This window comes from Sapajus apella, unplaced genomic scaffold, assembly GCF_009761245.1.
Source record: "Sapajus apella isolate SASKATOON/1434 unplaced genomic scaffold, GSC_monkey_1.0 scaffold25, whole genome shotgun sequence".
In the NCBI taxonomy this organism is placed as follows: Eukaryota; Metazoa; Chordata; class Mammalia; order Primates; family Cebidae; genus Sapajus; species Sapajus apella.
Genome location: NW_022436965.1, coordinates 17,458,510 through 17,476,918, shown reverse-complemented (window position 1 = coordinate 17,476,918; position 18,409 = coordinate 17,458,510). Strand labels below are relative to the sequence as shown.

Below are 18,409 nucleotides of genomic sequence, written 5' to 3'. Positions count from 1 at the left end.
TTAAAAAAAAAAAAAAAAAAAATGCTGAATAGACATAACAAATGCAGTACATGATCACAGATTTAATTCTGTACTGGAGAAAGGAGGAATTCTATAGAAGACATTATTGGATTGACAAAATTGCAATGTGGACAGTAAATTTTTGTGTCAATGTAACATTTACTGAAGTTGATAGCTATATTGTAGTTATGCAAGAGAATATCCCTATTCTGTGGAAATAGATATCAAAGTATTTTAGAGGTAAATTATGGGGAGAGAGGGAATAGAGAGAAAGAGGGAGGATGAGTGAGCATGAGCAAATGACAAATAATGGAACAAATTAAGTAAAATATTAATAATGGGTTGATACAGCTAAGGCATTTGTAGATTTTTTTTCTGTGTGCTATGCTGCCCACTCTTCTGAAATTTGAAATTATTTCCAAATAAAAACTTTAAAAACTGAGCTTGGATTTTCTCCTGTGTGTGAAAAGTTGATAGATCCATTCAAGTTTGTTTGTCTTCAGTCTATTTCAGTTTTTTCCATTCCTTGTGCCAGTTTTGCTGTTTTTTTTTTTTTTAAGAAATGTATCCATTTCTCCTGTTTTCAAATATACTGGCATACATAGTTTATAATATTTTATAATTTAAAAAAATCTGTTTTCTTTGTGGTTATTTTATTTTTTTATTCCGTATTTTGTTAATTTCCATCACTGTATTCCCTTGATTGATTTTGCCAGAAGTTTGTCTAATAACTTTCTTCAAAGAACCAACTTTTGATTTTCTTAACTTTCTTTGCTGTTTTTTGTTCTCTATTTTAGCAATGTCTGTCCATATATCCTTCGTTGTTTCTTTGCATTTGTACTGTCTTTTGTCTTTTTGAGTTCAATGTTAGCTCTTTTGCTTTCAGCATTTGTGTTAATGTATTCAGAAGCATAATTTTCCTGCTGTTGTCTATCTACATACCACCAATTTTGATTGGTAGTCTTCTGCTGATTATTTCATAATGTTGTTTCCTCTTTAACCTAAGGATTATTTTGCTACATATTTCTTGCTTCCAGCTTGGGATATTGTTAGCTGTCTTTCTGTTTCAGATTTTGTTGCAGCATGGTTATTAGATCTTGAGTTTTTGGAATATGAAGCTTCTTTTGAGGCTTTAGTTTATGATCAGTATTTGGGAAATATTCCATATGTCCTTGAGAAGAATGTTTTAATTTGTATTTGGTATAAAATTCCATATCTTTGATCGAGCGTATTTCTTACATGGAATATAAATATCATTTTGTCCACTTAATCTGTTATTTTGTGAGGTAATTTAAAATAGGCCATCATAAATTTTGATTATTCTCTTTCCACCAGTAGCTTTCCCAGTGGTTGTAGTATATATTCTCCATTGTTAGTTGCATACATATTTGTAATTCTTACTTCTTTTTACTCATAGATAATAAATCACTGTCTTAGTAACATAATGTTTTCCATCTTGTTTGATTTCTATGTTAATTAAAATGGCTACTTTGTTTTTTTCATGTTTTCTTAAAACTATATTTACTTACTCAAATTTTTAATGAGTTGAAAATTACGCCTGATGTTTCCTAGCATAACGATTGGTACTTACTGGGTAATGTTACATGCTTGTGAAGTTACTTCATTAAAACTCAGAGAAAAACAACTCATTTGAAAGTGACAGACTCCAGTTTAGTTTTATTAGCCAAGCCTAATAATTGCAGACTCCTTCTATGCAATTATTAGGCTTGGCTCATTTGCATATTAGCTTATTCTTTGTTGCACATTAATGTGTCTCCCTGGAATTCATTATTGCATTATTTTGCTAGATTTGTTTGATAGTATGATAAAAACAATTGTTGAAGATATTTGTTCAGTAATTCTGTGCTAGGCAGGTATAAAAAGCTGTCATTCCAAGCCTTGGTTATCATTTTAAGAAGGTGTTTTTTTCAGTCACTTTCACATTAAAGAATGCTTTCTCCCGTAATAAAATCTCCCTTGGCAATGAAAGAATGTTTTCCGCTTGCTTGATGAAGTCTTCCTTGGCTCTTCGATTGCTATATCTAGAAAAATTTTCCTGAGTTCCTCTCCTGTTCTTTGGTAAGAAAGAATTGATTTCTCTTTTACCCTAACACTTAAGTATTAACCATTATTTTTTGAAATACATAATTGTAACATATACCTTTAAAATGGCAGGATGCGTAGAAGTATTAAAGATTATATAGGTTGCCACAACAATAAAAACTTGTCACCATACATTCAAGTTGAAAACGTTCCTTCAAGGAAAAAAATATAGAAATACAATTTCTAAAATTAAAGCAGTAGGTTCAAGAAGAGATAGAATCCCCAAAGTCTTTTAAATCTAGGTAGGCATTTTATTTCCTCTAGTATTATTTGGATGCTTCTGATAAACTAACCTAGACCGGTTGCCCTCTATTCCTTGTTTACAGCTATCTTCCTGGGATTTCCCTTTCTAGCCACCCTAGAGATTTCCTTTGCCTCTCTTATCTCAGTAGCATATTGCTGTAATTATTGTAGTTTCATATAAACCTAGTCCCCTCATATCAGAATATTCTTGACTATTTTTGACTTACTTTTTGTATAAAAAGTCTCCCGTTTTACCACCTCAGTATGTGGTTTTCAAACTACCCTTGTATATTATTTCGAATTGTGAAATTGACATTTTTTCCAAGTAAAAGGATTGTCAAATATTGGCAATTTCAAACAGTTCTACTTAATAGAAGATTTCTTGCCAAATTTCTATCTGGGCACTTCTTTGTTTCTATTGTAAATGGGTACTTGTTATGGTTTGAGAGAGTCTGTTGATTTCCTTCTTAATTTTATACTTGGGAATATAATTTTTATATCTAGGATTTCTTTTAATAGATGATTCTTTCGAATTTTCCAATTATGTAAACTCATCTGCAATTAATGTAGATAAACTCATTATTTGGAACTACAGATAATTTTACTGTCTTCTTTTCCATTTTTATGCCTCTTTTATCCTCATGTTTTGTAATACTAATGATAATGGATATTGTATTTCAGATGTATATAGTTGTACTTTTAAGTTTTCTAAGTATAATATTGACTTTTAGTTTTATGTATCATATATGTATTTTCCATGTTAAATATATAGTTATTTCGTTTTGTTACTGATTCTTAAAACGTTGATGGATGTATACATTTATCAGATATTTTTCACTGGCTATGGATATAATCATAAGATATATTTTCTTGACATTTTTGCATAGCAAATCAGTAGATTTTATTATACTGAATCGGTTTTGAATGTCAGAGCTGAGCTCTGCTATGTAGTAACTGTGGTATATTTCTCCTTTGATATGTTTCTAGAGACTTTGTTTTTTATTGTTTTGTTGATAAGTTTTGCGTGTTATTTCATAAGTATTATCAACCACTAGTATTCATTTATGTGTGTGCTATTTCTGTTAATTTTTGATATCACTGTTAGGTTCTCTATGCAAAAATAGTTTGGAAGGTTCTATGCTTTTAAACAGTCGAGGTAATGTTAGGATTATCTGTTCTTAAATATTAGTTAGAATTTATAATAGCTGGTACTTTCTGAGGAGGCTAGCTGTTTGACAGCTTTCTCTGTTCCTTCTGTGATAATTATCAGATACTGCTTCTGGTGAAGACTTTCCTCTTGTAGTTTTATGGAATTCATAATGTCTGTCTGAGAATGCTGATAATCATGTTTATGTTTTTCTTCTGCGTATTGATTTTCATCATTAAATTGTTAAAAGCCATTAGAATAGGAACTGTTTATTGCCTCAAATTCTAGACCATATAGAAATATGTTGACTTAACAACTTTTCTTCTTTCTTTTTCTTTATTTGTTTGTTGTTGTTGGTGGTGGTGGTGGGTGTTTTACAGGCTTCCCAGCTGGCGTGTATGTTGTAAAGAGAGTTCTTCAGCTTCAGCTTCATCATATTACTCTCAAGATGACAACTGTGCACTACAAAATGAAGATGTACAATTCCAGAAAAAGGTGCCTTAAATAAAGTTAACATTATAATTTGTGTGACAGCTTTCTGAGAATGTGTGAAAACATTCAGAATAAAAGTAATTTCAAAAATACTATGCCATACGTTTTGGTAGAGATTTGTATTTTTCTTTGCTATTACTTGAATAATTCTTAAATTATGATGGCCCAGAGATTTTTATATGTTTATTCTTGTTGCTTGTATTTGGAATTTTGTAACATCTTTAGTCCTATAGCATAAGGTAGTGCATGTTCAGAGAGCTAAAAAGAAGTGATTTGTTTTTAATGATCTATAATACTTACAGTTTTTAAAGAAACCCCAATCTTGCAAATTAGAAACTATTAGAAATGAGTATTCCAGGGAGAATCTGCAGTCAGTGGCTTTGTGGTTTGTTTTATATAATTAGGTGCAATAAATATAAAGACTCCAAAAAACCTCATGACCTTAAAATACGTACTATTTTACCATTTTAAATGATAAATGGTGAGTATTGACTTGATTTGGCTTTTGCCTTGAACTTCAGTGTATTTATTTAAAATTCATTTTTATGACATTTGCTTTCAAAATGCCTCATCAAAAAGATTAAATCATGTATTTAACGTCAATGTATTTATTTAAAATTACTGAAGTAATTTATGTTGAATAGAAAGTATTCATTATTTATGTCTCATTCCTCTTCCCAAAGGAACAACAGTTTACTCTTTCTTGTGAAAATGTTTGGACCTTGTTCTGTGGATATAAATATACCTGTATATATGCTCACATATTAATATTTTTATTTCCATGAAAATGTCATATAAATATATTATAAATTGACACCCTCCTTCTCCTCCAGTGATACCTCATATATCACCTTTTCATATTGATATATTCTGAACAGCTGCACTTTAATTTTGTTGTATGGACATATTATTATTTATCAATTGTTTCTTTATTGACAAACTTAAGCATTTTGTTCCCTGCCTTATTGTGCACATGTGTGTGTATCAACACATATTTACAGTTACATACTTGAGAGGTATTTTGGCATATTTAGAGTAGATTATCTAAATTTAAGTTATGTTGAAAATATTTCTGGGATGGAGCATTTAAAATTTTGAAGACTTGCCACATATCTCCAAAAACACTATAATTTTATATTTTCACCCACAGGCTATAAGATTTTGATTTAATCACTTTTTCGATGAAGCGTTTTGAAAACAAATATCATAATAATGAATTTAAGCAAAGCATTAAGGGGGAAGTATATTCTTTCCCCAAACATTTAGATACCTAATATGAGCTAGATAGGCTTAGGGAAACAAAGATTGAATTTGAACTTTTATGAAAGTTACATTCTAGAAAGCATAAAAGTATTAGAAATTCTAACTTGAATGTATGTCAAAAAAGATGAAAGAAAGAGCTTTATGTACCTTCATTTGTCAGATATAACTTACTGAAATTTTACTAGGTGCTTAAAACAGTGCTAGATGGTAAGACTAAAATGTTTATTAAAAAATGAAGTTCTTGAACTGATGTATTGCACATTTTAAGTGTTGTGGCAAGGAGGGGATTCCAGGAAATAGACAATACCCCTGAAAACAAATGAAATTAATTAGAGGCAGATGTACACAAGTTGGCTTTTTGGTTTTAAAGTATATAAAGAAATGGTCTTCGTATTGCCTTATAACTGTTTTGTGAAATGGTTTTATCAGGTAGTCTTTTTTGTTGTTGTTGCTATACAGGATGAAAGAGAGGGACCTATTAATGCTGAAGTATTGGGAAAATCAGGTTCAAATTTACCCATTTCTCCGGAAGAATATAAATCAAAAGATGACTCTATTATGGATGTACAAGTAAGCTATGTTGCTTTGATTTTTAATAATATGCCCTTTCAAACTACTTCACAAGATTGAAAACCACTGTTTGGTCACCATATTGTGTATTGTTCGTTTTTTCACTTTGAACTACTTTGTTAGTTTTTTCACTTTGAAGTACTCTGTAACTGGACTTAAGATTACTTACCTGTTAATAGTACTACTTTTGAGAAAATGTAAAATTACAGTTATAACAATAAATGTGACTAGTCTCTTGGTAGTAAAAGTTTGAGTATAAATCTGCATTTCTTCTTAGGTTCTGTTTTGGTTTATTATGGTGTATCTTGTCTCTTCAGATTTTGGGATGTTAGGAAATTTTTTTCTGACCTGAATCACTTGGAACAAAAGGAAATATTTTTGTGTAGAGCACAGAGTATTTTGGTACCAAAATTTCCACTTATTGTGGGTATGAATAGATAATTGATTAAAATATGTTTTTTCCCTTTCTCTCATGTTACATTCTGACTATTGTTTTATTTTGTGCACCAGAATTTTGAAAATTACTAAAAACTAGGATATATATATACCATAAACTGATCAGAATGCTGAGGTATCTGGAAACCGTTTAATATCAGTAATGAGTGAAGGAATTGGAAATATTTGATCTGGAGGCAGAGGACTAAGGAAAAATGGAAATCTCAAATATTAGAAAAAAATACAAATTTCAACTTAGAATGAAGGAGAATTCTTTCTTTTTTAAAAAATACAAGCTTAGCTAATTTTTTTTTTTCACTTTTTATTTTTTAACCTTGCACTTTTTGCAGGAGCCGGGGCTATTTTATAACTTAATGAGTTATCTAAAGCGATATGGTTAGTTTCATTTTACTGGATTCTGGAAGACATTTGTCAAGGGTTTATGCATAGGAATAAGAGAAAAGTGATACCTGTAGCCCTTACAATTGTGTGACTATCCTGGACAGTCCTACCATTATTCATAAAATTTTTATTATGATATAGTTGTGTTCAAATACTTTTGAGTGATTACCATATCTTATATACTAATATTGTTCATTATAGTAGCCACTATCCACATGTAACCATTAAGCACTTGAAAAAATATGGCTAATCCAAATTGAAATTTACTGTAAGTGTAAAATACACATCGGATTTTGAAGACTTAATTAAAAAATGGTATGTAGGTCGGGCGCAGTTGCTAACACCTGTAATCCCAGCACTTTGGGAGGCTGAGGCGGGTGGATCATTAGGTCAGGAGATCAAGACCATGCCGGCCAACATGGTGAAATCTTGTCTTTACCAAAAATACAAAACTAGCTGGGCATGGTGGTGAGCACCTGTAGTCCCAGCTACTCTGGAGGCTAAGGCAGGAGAATCACTTGAACCTGGGAAGTGGCGGTTGCAGTGAGCTGAGATCACGCCACCGCACTTTAGCCTGTGCGACAGAGCAAGACTCCATCTCAGGAAAAAAAAAAAGCATGTAAAGTATCTCATTAATTTTTAAGTTTTGAATACATGCTCATATAGTAATATAGTGCTTGATAATAAGACAGTATTACTTTTCTCAAGTCCTCCATCATAAATGTACAGGTGACTATTTGTAATTTTTTGTGAATTTCTCAGAGTAAATAATTCCCCAGGTGATCTACTTTATATTCTCCGGACTGCATGCCTTGAGGTTTTTTTTCCTGCTGTTATACTGGCCCTCCTTTTCTTTAAGGCCTAGCTCTTCTTTTTTTTTTTTTTTAAATGGAGTCTCACTTTGTTGCCCAGGCTGGAGTGTGGTGGTGCAATCTCAGTTCACTACAACCTCCACTTTCCTGGTTCAGGCAATTCTCCTGCCTCAGCCCTCCCAGGTAGCTGAGACTACAGGTGCGTGCCACCATGCCCAACTAATTTTTGTATTATTAATAGAGACACAGTTTCCCTATGTTGGCCAGGCTGGTCTCAAACTCCTGACCTCGTGATCCACCTGCCTTGGCCTCCTGAAGTGCTGGAATTACAGATATGAGCCACTGTACCCAGCCCAGACCTAGCTCTTCTAGTTCATAATAGTCCTTAGCTTCTTTTTTCTTGAGCTGAGCATGAGTACCTCTCACCTGATATTCATTTATTGAGCATTTAAACACCTGTGTGCTGGGTACTGTGCTAGACACTGGGAATATGAAGATCAAGAGGACATAGTTCTTACTCAACGAATTTATAGTATGGTAGAAGAAGAGAGGGAGACATGAATAATGGCAATTGAGGTGTTACAGATGCAGTGATAAAACTGTACAGAGAACAGTGGAGGCATAGAGGAAAGGGAGTAGTTAATTCTGTTTAGGGTTGGTCTTGGAAGAGAAGGTGCTGATAGAAGTTTTCAAATATGAACAGGTGTGAGGTAGGTTTCACATTGTTTTGGAGACTTAAAGGCCCAGGGCATTCAAGACTGAAGGAGCAGCAAGAATCATATATTGCTTCGTGGTGTTACTTGAACATATGTTATTGCTTATTGATAAACCAAACTGCTCAGGGTCAAGAACTATGTGTTGTACTGTTTTGTACATATCCGTAGGGTTTCTTTGTTGCTACTAGCATGCATTAATTAGAGAAGAGAGAAATCTTTGTGGGTCCTGTTACAAAGTAGGAAATAGGAAGGGAGAAAGTTCTTTGTATAGTTTATGAAATGCCATGAAAAGTGCGTAGGGCCTGTGTTTTCATATGAAATATATTCCTTAGGGTGGTAATATTGGAAGAAAGGATTTTTATAAAAGTACTTTTTTAGTGAACATTTTTTATATTGTCAGTTTTCAGAAATACTTTCCATAAATGCCTATTCTGCTGAAGAGATGATGTATTAATCTCAACATTTAATTTAGCTGACTTTTTGTTTAAACAGAATACGGAGTCAAAAAAGTTAAGTCCACCTGTGGTGGAGACACTCCCTACAATTGATTTGCATGAAGATTCTTCCAGTGTAGTTGTGGACAGTGAAACTGTTGAAAATATTTCCAGCTCATCTACCTCAGAAATCACTCCAATCTCAAAGCTTGAGTAAGTCATGACAAAAAACAAAAACAAACCCAAGAAGAATCTCCTTAGTGATAGAAAAATTTCTTTAAAAGATAAAGTAGCTTGATATTCAAGTTTGAAGTTTAGGCTATATAGTAGACCTAAATTACAATGCTTGTATTTTGTTTGCATGTGTGTGCATGCCTTTGTGTGTTTTGAATGTAATGATTTTATAACAAGTTTATTTATTTAGTTAACTAACTCAGTGAAGTTGATAGATCCCACATGTGAAATCTCCATATAGTGAAAGTAAGGTGTTACTTAGAAAATGTACTGCTTATTTGAATTATCTTCCCTACAATAATCAAAAACTTCAATGTCACGTTACTCATTTCCATTAAGTATCACTACCATTTCATTTATGTTTATGTCTTTGTGTGAATAGCTACCTTTTTCAAACTTGATAGTAAATATTCAGAGTATTTAGGTTTAAGTTATCCTTAATTTCGAAAATTTGTTATGTACTTCTCCTAGTACCTTCCTGCAGTAGTCAAAAGAACAAAACAGAATGTCCTTCTCTTAGTACTACACTAAGCATTTCCTTTATCAAATGAGTTAATATAAATAAAGTATGTAGAATAACAACTGATACATAGGATAAATGTGTCAGTTAATACCACACTTGCTTCTCAAGAATGTAAGGGCCTGGGTTGAAGGAGTTGCATAAGATGTTATGGTTACCATTTAGGAGCTTGTCTCAATAAGGGCCAGGGAACGTAAGACATGTTGAGAAATAATGATGGTATTTCAACTTTTAAATTTAAATCATTCTGAAAGGATTTAATGCTAGATACTATATGTCTGAACAGTGACTCCTGTTCTTCCATTATGTTAAACATGACTGGTTAATGAAATGGAGGTGAGGCAAGGAAAAATATTAAGGTTTATATTTTAAAAATGAAATCTAAGAACACCTTAAAAGTTTAGTGAAAGTCTTGAGATAATGATTTTTGATGGATGCCAGGAGTAACAACTTTAGTGTTGGTAGAATTAATATAGTAGCAGATATAAATTTAAAAATCTTATTTTTTATAAGACCAAACATTAACCTCTAATATTTTGTTTTAATATTTGGTAAGTAGTTATTTAGAAGCTGAGGACAATAACAGATCAAGTCAGCAATTGACTTTACATGATATAAAATTTTATTTCTTTGGTTTACATTATATTTTAGAAATCACTAATAGTATTTTTAATTTATATTACCTCAAGTTACCAGATATACTTCTTGTTTCTTTTTTTAGTGAAATAGAAAAATCTGGTACTATTGCTATAGCCAAACCAAGTGAAACCGAGCAATCTGAAACTGATTGTGATGTTGGTGAGGCCCTTGATGCAAATGCTCCAATTGAACAACCTTCCTTTGTCAATCCACCTGACAGGTGGGTACAAGCAGTTTTGTCCTTCTTATGATTCTACAGTAACAGCAGTGTCCTGTTTGAATGGACTTTGGTGTATGTTAAATTCCACTTTGATTGACAGAAAGCTGATCTCTTTGTGTTTCTTCCTTGGTTTACTTTGTACATGTGTTATAAGAATTTAGATTGTATAGAATTTGTTATCCAGTAAAATCTATTTATTTAATATATCTTTTGGTTTTAAGCAGTCTTGTTGGCCAGCATATAGAAAATGTGTCATCTTCACATGGCAAAGGAAAGATAACAAACTCAGAATTTGAATCAAAAGTTTCAGCAAGTGAACAGGGTGGTGGTGATCCAAAATCTGGATTGAATGCTTCAGATAATTTAAAAAATGAGGTAGGTATATAACTTGCACTATCTCCTACTTCTTTATGTAGTGCATTTTAGTTATTAGCTAAGCTTTTAGTAATTTGCTAACTGTATTTGTCATAAAATCAGGAAGATTAAGTAGACAATAACATGTGGAACTGACATGAACTGTGCTCCCTTGGAGCAAGTGATTCTATTTCCAATGTAGTGTTTATTACATAAAGTTGTTTCAAGTGTGAACTGTCTTTGGTTATATATTATTAAATGATTTTGTGCCACCATCAGCTGTTTGATACTAGATACATAAAGTCCTGATTTAATCAGCTTCATATAAAGCTATCTAGAAGAAGGTATGACTAATTACATCCAATTATCTTCAGAATATAAGTTAATAATACAAGGTTAAACTTAGGTTCTTCAATCAGAATTATTTTAATGGAACATTTTACCTTTCATTATTTGTGTGCAAAATACAACCAGACCACCTTATATTTTAGAGGTGCGATTCTTATAATTAAGACAAGGCTTATCAGAGTGAAACAATTTTAGTTTCTTTTCTCCTTCTGAGTAATACCTTGGCTTCATGTAGTGTAGAATTTCTTGAAGTAGTATCAACACAGCAATTTAAGCTTTCCTCAGGTAAGCATTAACTAAGTTACAGAGATGAAGTATATTCCATAAACTTAACAAAAACAAAAATAAATAAGGTCCAAGAGTAGTTCAGTGTGCTGACTACCACATCCATATTTGTTCCTTTTTAATTTGGGGGTCTTTTGTTCCCTGCTTTCCACATATTTTCAGTGAATCTTCAGTTAGACTAAACTTCATTCTGGAGACTTTCACTATCATGGGATCAACTCTTTTGATGATGATGCTTATAAATGTAGGAGCTCAGCATTTCATAGTCTAACATATTAAAGGAACTACTTTTCTCAATGATACAAAATCATGCATATGTTAAAGTTTAATTGTCAAATATCACATCCATGAATAAAATTAGATAAACATTAAAACATATTTCCTTCGAAGGTATTTATAATAGTGTCAAATATAAAATTCAAGCATGGCAGCTAGCTTTGTCCTAGATTTGCTTGTTCTCCTTAACTTAGCAGACTGCAGCTATTACCTAAGAGACTTAAACTGTTTGTGAGTCTATGCTAATAGGCAAAAGAGTAGAATTTAATTAACTGTATTAATTACTTTCTAAATAGTATCCCAGAAAAATCATGGCAGATAATGAGCACATTATGAGTAATAGCCAATAGTTTTGTGTAGTATTCACTTCAGAATAACTCTGCCCCATCTGAGTGGGAGAGAATTTGCTTTCTGGTGCAGGTGGATCCTTGTGCCAGCCTTTATTTCAAGGATCTGTGAGACCCTGTTTGTCAAGCTTATATAGAGAGATGATTTTGTTGTATTGTTTATAGACAATGTATTACAAAGTGATTTTTATTGTATTCTCTTATTTGTTGCCAGTAAGATATAGTGATTTCTTTGGCTGGGCCTCAGAGGGTAAATGTATGCTCTTTTTGTTGCAGTTTTTATATTTGAGCTTTATGTTGTTAGTATCTCAGCTAGATAAATTTTTATAAGTGTATGTTTCTTGTTTATTTTCTCAATTATCTGATGCCGGACAGGCAAGCCCCAAAATTAGGGCTTAGCTCAGAAGGGTTCTTGGCTTCACCCAGGAAAGAATTCAAGGGCAAGCCAGTGGTGTTAAACAGCAACTTTAATTCAAGTGGCAGTGTATAGCAGCAGGAGCAGAGGTATTGCTCTTTACAAAGTAGGGCTACCCCATAGGCATTGTGCCCAGAATAGCAGCTCATAGGCAGTTCTGTAGTCATGCTTATACATGCTTTTAATTATATGCAAATTAAGGTTGGTTTATGCAGAAATTTCTAGGAAAAAGGTGGTAAATTCCGGGTTCTCAGGTTATGGTTATGGGAAGGGGTGGTAACTTTCGGGTATTGCCGTAGAAAGAGGTGGCAACCTCCACATGTTGCTGTGGCAGTGGTAAACAGACATAGCACATTGGTGGGCTTGGCTTATGGAAATGTGCTTCTGTCTGGGACCTGGTTTAGCTAACCCTCAATTTGATCTGATAACCAAGACCTGCCTGCAGAATTGAATCCCACCTCCCTATTTCATTCCTCCTTCAGAGATTAGATATTCCTTCTTAATCTTAAGAAGGCTATACAAGGGCAGAGATCCATCGTCTGTAACTGCTTCCTGCTGAGTTTACTAGGTGTCTAGCACCAGAGAAGTGAAAATCTGTATACCTAGTAGGGTCCCAGAGACAGGATGAGTTGGAAGCTTTGTGCTAACATTGTCTTTACCTGGAACTTTTGTAATCTAAGACAAACTTTACTAAGAGGTTAAACAAGCAAGGACCAAAAATTAGTAACAAGACAGCCTTCAAAGGTCCTGGAAGAGATATGTAAAAACCAGTTGAGACTTGTGAAGGCACTTTTGGTAGTTGACCAAATATAGTTGCAGTAAGTGCCCTGGTTATATCTGTAACGGTAGTTTACTCATAGATTTTTTTGGATGTTAATCTCAACTTGTCTGGAGTTGTTAATATGTGTGCAGCAGGTATTATTAATAACTGTACATACTCTACCTTGTTCAGCTAGTAAACAGTCCACTGCTAATCTGTTTCTGAGAAATACATTTGGCAAAGAGTCTAGGGACTCTTGAGTTCTCTTTAGTGCATGACCTGTGTTGGTGACTAAGGGTCCTACCGTTTTAGTCAAGTTGTTTAAGGTTCACTTGTGATAAGCAAAGTGACCTCAGGGTAATGCTGCCCTGATTCCTGCTAGAATTAATCCTATTGCTCATTTGCTTCTGGTGTTATTTGGCTCTTATGACTGTGATCCCTGAAGGGGCAAGAGTGGCTAACGTACATTCACCTGAGTTCCAAGTTTTGATACACGAGGGAAAGCTACTCCTAAAAGAGCAAATGGTAACTTTTAACTATTTAGAATTAAAAAACTGATGACTATCTGGAGAGTCAGGAGTGGTTATGGGGTGTGACTTCTTCCCATTCATGGCCACAAAGAAAAATGAGTTGAATTGGGGCACAGACAGAGACCCTGTGGGGTGTGATCTTTATTCTTTGTTTGTTTTCCCCTGTATATTCTAATCCTGGAGAAGCCACCATATATGTCTCCCTGCTTACACATGGAATCCCATTTACCTCAGAGTTGGATTCAGAGCAATGCAGGGAAACTTCTGCTTTTGAGTCATTAACACAACAGTGGGTGCAAAAAGTAGGATCATGAGTACACTGGAGAGATGAGATACATATCCAACTTCCTAGGTCCAGGTAATGGTGGGGAGGTTCAGGTGGAATTCATTCAGTGGGGGACAGTTTGTTCCACTTAACAAGTAGGGATTTGGGTATTTTAGGATTGCTATGGTTAGTTAGGAGATCTGTAGGGACAGTTGTGAGATTTTCTGGATAAGCCAGAAGATTGAAATTTTATCCTGGGGATGTTGATGACAAATCCAGCAACCATGAAGGTGGTTCCCTAATGCTATAATTGTTGAAATATTTAGTGTAGCGTTCTGTTTCTACCCACGTCGGATCAGGGCAATTGGGAGAGCAAACAAGATTAATGGTGACAACATGGTGTCCAATTGGGCCTTAGCATGGCCTATGGGCTCTGCACCCAGATAAGGACAAGAGAGATGTTTCCTATGAGGTTGGCTAAAGCAATCAAAAAGAAGTATTACAATATTTTGTTCAAAAGGGTTCAAGGACCAATGAGTACTCACCCACCTCCACTCTTGTCTGGCCCACAACATCTACTGGCTACAAGTCCCCTGACTATAAGTTCCCAGGCCACAGGGGTCCGACTGAGGGACCCAGTGGACCTGGGGCAGGCGGCATACCACCTCAGCATTGGCACAGGAGAAATTAAAATCTTAGGCATTAACATTGCATCCAGCACCTTCTGACAAAAAGGGGAATACAAGACAAAAATAAAAATCCATAGCCCCCCAACAAACTGAACACTTGCTCCCTTCCTGGCCAAGGGAATAGATTTGGGCAGGTACCTACCAGCCCCCTAAACATTTCTAAGCAATATAAGAGTCAAAACCAAAAGCCAAAATAGGTGACTCATCAAGAAAAAGCAACAGCATAGAATTAAGCTATACTGGGAGAAAACACTGCTCCTGCAGACCTCTAAGACTAAACATTTTAGCATCAGGCCACAGCAGCAGTCATACTTGTAGGAAAAAACTCACAGGAGCTGACAGAAAAGCTAAAGGAGTTACATGAATCTGAGAAGCTTTCAAAAGAAATAGATTACAGGATTATAAAGCAAAATTTTTGGTAATTTAGCAAATTAACACTTTAAGAAAATTGGGTTTTAACATGTAGGCCGTTGTTTAGAAAGTGTATTGTAAACAATTTCCTTTGATTATAACAAGTTTAATCATACACAAAATTTCTTTTATAAAGTCTCCTTTATGAACCTTATCATGACATAACACAGACCCTCTATAATATGCTTAAATTTTCTGACTTGTCTGATGGTTTAGCTCTGTGTCCACACCCAAATCTCATGTTGAATTGTAATCTCCACATGTTAGAGGAGGGGCCTAATGGAAGGTGATTGAATCGTGGTGGCAGAATTTCCCCTTGCTGTTCTTGTGCTAGTGAGTGACTTCTCACAAGATGTGGTTTAAAAGTGTGTAGTCCTTCCCCTTTCACTCTCTTCCTCCTGCACTGCCATGTAAAGAAGGTACTTGCTTCCCCTTTGTCCTTCTGCTGTGATTGTAAGTTTCCTGAGGCCTCCTTCCCATACAGCCTGAGGAACTGTGAGTCAATTAAAAATTAAACCTCTTTTCTTCATAAATTACCAAGTCTCAAGAGTTCTTTATAGCAGTTTGAGAATTGACTAATATGGAAAATTGGTACCAGAGAAGTGAGGCATTGTTATAAAGATACTTGAAAATGTGGAAGCAACTTTGAAACTGGGTAGTGGGCAGATGTGGACAGTTTGGAGGGTTCAGAAGAAGACAGGAAGATAACAGAGTTTGGAACTTTGTAGAGACTTGTTGAATGGTTTTGACCAGAATACCGATAGTGATATTGACAGTGAAGTTCAGGCTGAGGTGGTTTCAGATGAAGATGAAAAACTCATTGGGGATTTGAGCAGAGGTGACTCTTACTGTGATTTAGCAAAGAGACTGGTGGCATTGTGCCTCTGCTTTAGGGATCTGTGGAACTTTGAACTTGAGAGAGATGATTTAGGGTATCTGGCAGAAATTTCTAAGCAGCAAAGCATTCAAGTTGTGGCCTGGCTACTTCTAAAAGCCTGTGCTCATTTGCATAAACAAAGAAATGGCCAAAAACTGGAACTTATATTTAGAAGTGAAGCAGAGCATAAAAGTTTAGAAAATTTGCAGCCTGACCATGTGGTAGAAAAGAAAAACCCATTTTCTGGGGAGAGATTCAAGGCTGCAGAAATTTGCATAAGTAAAGAGGAGCCAAATGTTAATAGCCAAGAAAATGGGGGATATGCCTTTAGGTCATTTCAGAGACCTTCATGGCAACCCCTTCCATCACAGGCTAGGAGGCCTAAGAGGGAAAAACGGTTGTATGACCAGTCCCATGGTCCTGCTGCTGTGTGCAGCCTCGGGACATAGTGCCCTGCTCCCAGCTGCTCCAGCTTCAGCCATGGTTGTAAGGGGCCCAGGTACAGATCAGACCATTGCTTCAAAGAGTGCGAGTACCAAGCCTTCACAGCTTTCGTGTGGTATTGGGCCTGTCGGTGCACAAAGGGCAAGAGTTGAGGTTTGGGAACTTCTGCCTAAATTTCAGAGGATGTGTGGCAATGTCTGGATGTCCAGACAGAAGTCTGCTGCAGGGATGGAGCCCTCATGGACAACCTCTATTAGGGCAGTGTAGAGAGGAAATATGGGGTGGGAACTCACAACCCCCCGAGTCCCCTTGGGGCACTGCCTAATGGAGCTGTGAGAAGAGGGCCATCATCCTCCAGAAACAGCTTGCACCTTGTACCTGGAAAAGTTGCAGGCACTCAACAGCAGCTCATGAAAGCAGCCACGGGGGCTCTACCCTGTGGAACTACATTGGTGGAGTTGCTTAAGGCCTTGGTAATGAATGAGTTCTCACATGATCTGGTTGTTTAAAAGTGTGTTGCACTTCACCCCTTCACTCTCTTCCTCCTGCACCACCATGAAGGTGTTTGCTTTCCCTTCACCCTTCCACCATGATTGTAAGTTTCCTAAGGCCTCCTCAACCATGCTTCCTGTACAGCCTGCCAAACTGTGAGTCAGTTAAACCTCATTTTTCATAAATTACCCAATCTTAGGTAGTTGGCAGTGTGAGAGTGGACTAATAATGTTGTCCTATACTACCTCTTTCTTAAATAACCAGACATTTTACTTTGAAATGTAAGATTTCTCCCTCATATAAGATTATTCTTTTATTCTTTGCAAAACAAAGGGAAAAGAAAACATTTTCTATTCATAACATTCTTTATGTCTCTCTTCTCTACTTTCTGGTTCCCTCACATTTTGAATTTCCCTTTTAATAACTTCCAAATTAAACAAAAAAAATTTCCCAGCAAAAAAATACATTTCTTTAGCACATTTTATGTAAACCTAGGAAGCAAGAAATCCTGAACTGCCTACCAGACATTGGAATTTTATAGATGAGAACTATTCTATCATTTTTAGATTTTATACCATACAATAAGCTCAATATTTAAGATTCTATTCTATTCTATTCTATTCTATTCTATTCTATTCTATTCTATTCTCATGCCATTTTAAAGCCTATGAACATAAGTAATTTACCAAGGAAGGGGTTACTGAAGGGGAGGCTTCAGAGGCCCTGACTTGCTGGAGTACCTACCTGGTAGTGGAGACACAGAGAAAATAGGTAGCTACTTGTCTGCTGCTGTAGGTGGCTGTCTATTTGAGGTCAGGAGCCTGTGAACTTCCAGTTCCTTTGACAAAGAGGGGCAGTTATAAGCAAAGCAGTTATAAGACAGCTCCCAAGAAGGGGCTTGCAACTGGCTATTAGGAAAATAATACTTCTAACTTTAGGACAGAAAAGGGCAAGATTAATATTCCCCAAGTGAGAGGGTCTATAAGCCACAGTCCTAAAGGGAATGTCAGTGCCAAAAACCCCAGAGTATCTGGAGTTCAGTCTATAATACCAGTGCCGAAAACCCAGAGTGCCTGCTTTTCACCCAATGAGGGGCCCCTCACCAATGCCAAAAACCCTGGGGCACCCAGGGTGCAGCCAACAGTGACTCACTACCAAGTTGAGGTCACAGAATGTGACTTTGGTGTCCCAGAGTCAACACACTGGGGGAACCTCTCTCAACCACGTGTCCCACCTCAAACAGTTGCCCACACACAGTTAACAGAAAGTTAAAAGTAAACAGTAAGACTGCACACATATCAGGATTGAAAATGGAATGACTGGTGGAGTCATAAAATAGAGGGAAAGGACGAGTGGAAGAAGTGGTAAGGGTGTGTTTCAGGGCACTCTAATGTTGGGAGACTTTTAAATGACCACTTAGCCAAATGCTTCTATTCCCTAGCTTACTTGATATTATGGAGGGTGGTAGAGGGTACACACCCATCCGCAGAAGCCAAAATGTGACTGATCTTCAATGTGGGACTTGGGCAAAGGTCTCTCCGGGTTCCCTCAGCTTGGGTGGGCTCAGCTGCTGCAGTGAGAGGGGCAGCCCCTGGGCTGCCTGTCAGAGCAGTAGTACCATGGCTACTTGCTCATCTGCTCAGCTGTGCTGTCTGCCAGGGAAAATAATGGCTCTCAGAAGAGCCT

General features: G+C 35.8%; 1 protein-coding gene across 9 annotated transcripts in view; it reads left to right on the top strand.

The window, feature by feature from the left end:
* Positions 1-18,409, top strand: part of SUCO (SUN domain containing ossification factor) — a 75,157-nt gene that overhangs the window by 13,626 nt on the left and 43,122 nt on the right. For 5 of the 9 annotated variants that reach the window (XR_004272812.1, XM_032291377.1, XM_032291374.1 and 2 more), the window contains exons 2-6: positions 3,874-3,988; positions 5,708-5,818; positions 8,676-8,830; positions 10,093-10,230; positions 10,452-10,605. Coding sequence is in view for 7 of the 9 variants with exons in the window: in XM_032291377.1 (XP_032147268.1) it covers positions 3,874-3,988; positions 5,708-5,818; positions 8,676-8,830; positions 10,093-10,230; positions 10,452-10,605 (673 nt within the window). In the remaining 2 variants the exon portion in view is untranslated. The remainder of the gene's footprint in view (positions 1-3,873; positions 3,989-5,707; positions 5,819-8,675; positions 8,831-10,092; positions 10,231-10,451; positions 10,606-18,409) is intronic. The other 4 variants (XM_032291378.1, XM_032291375.1, XM_032291373.1 and 1 more) reach the window with 1 other exon arrangement.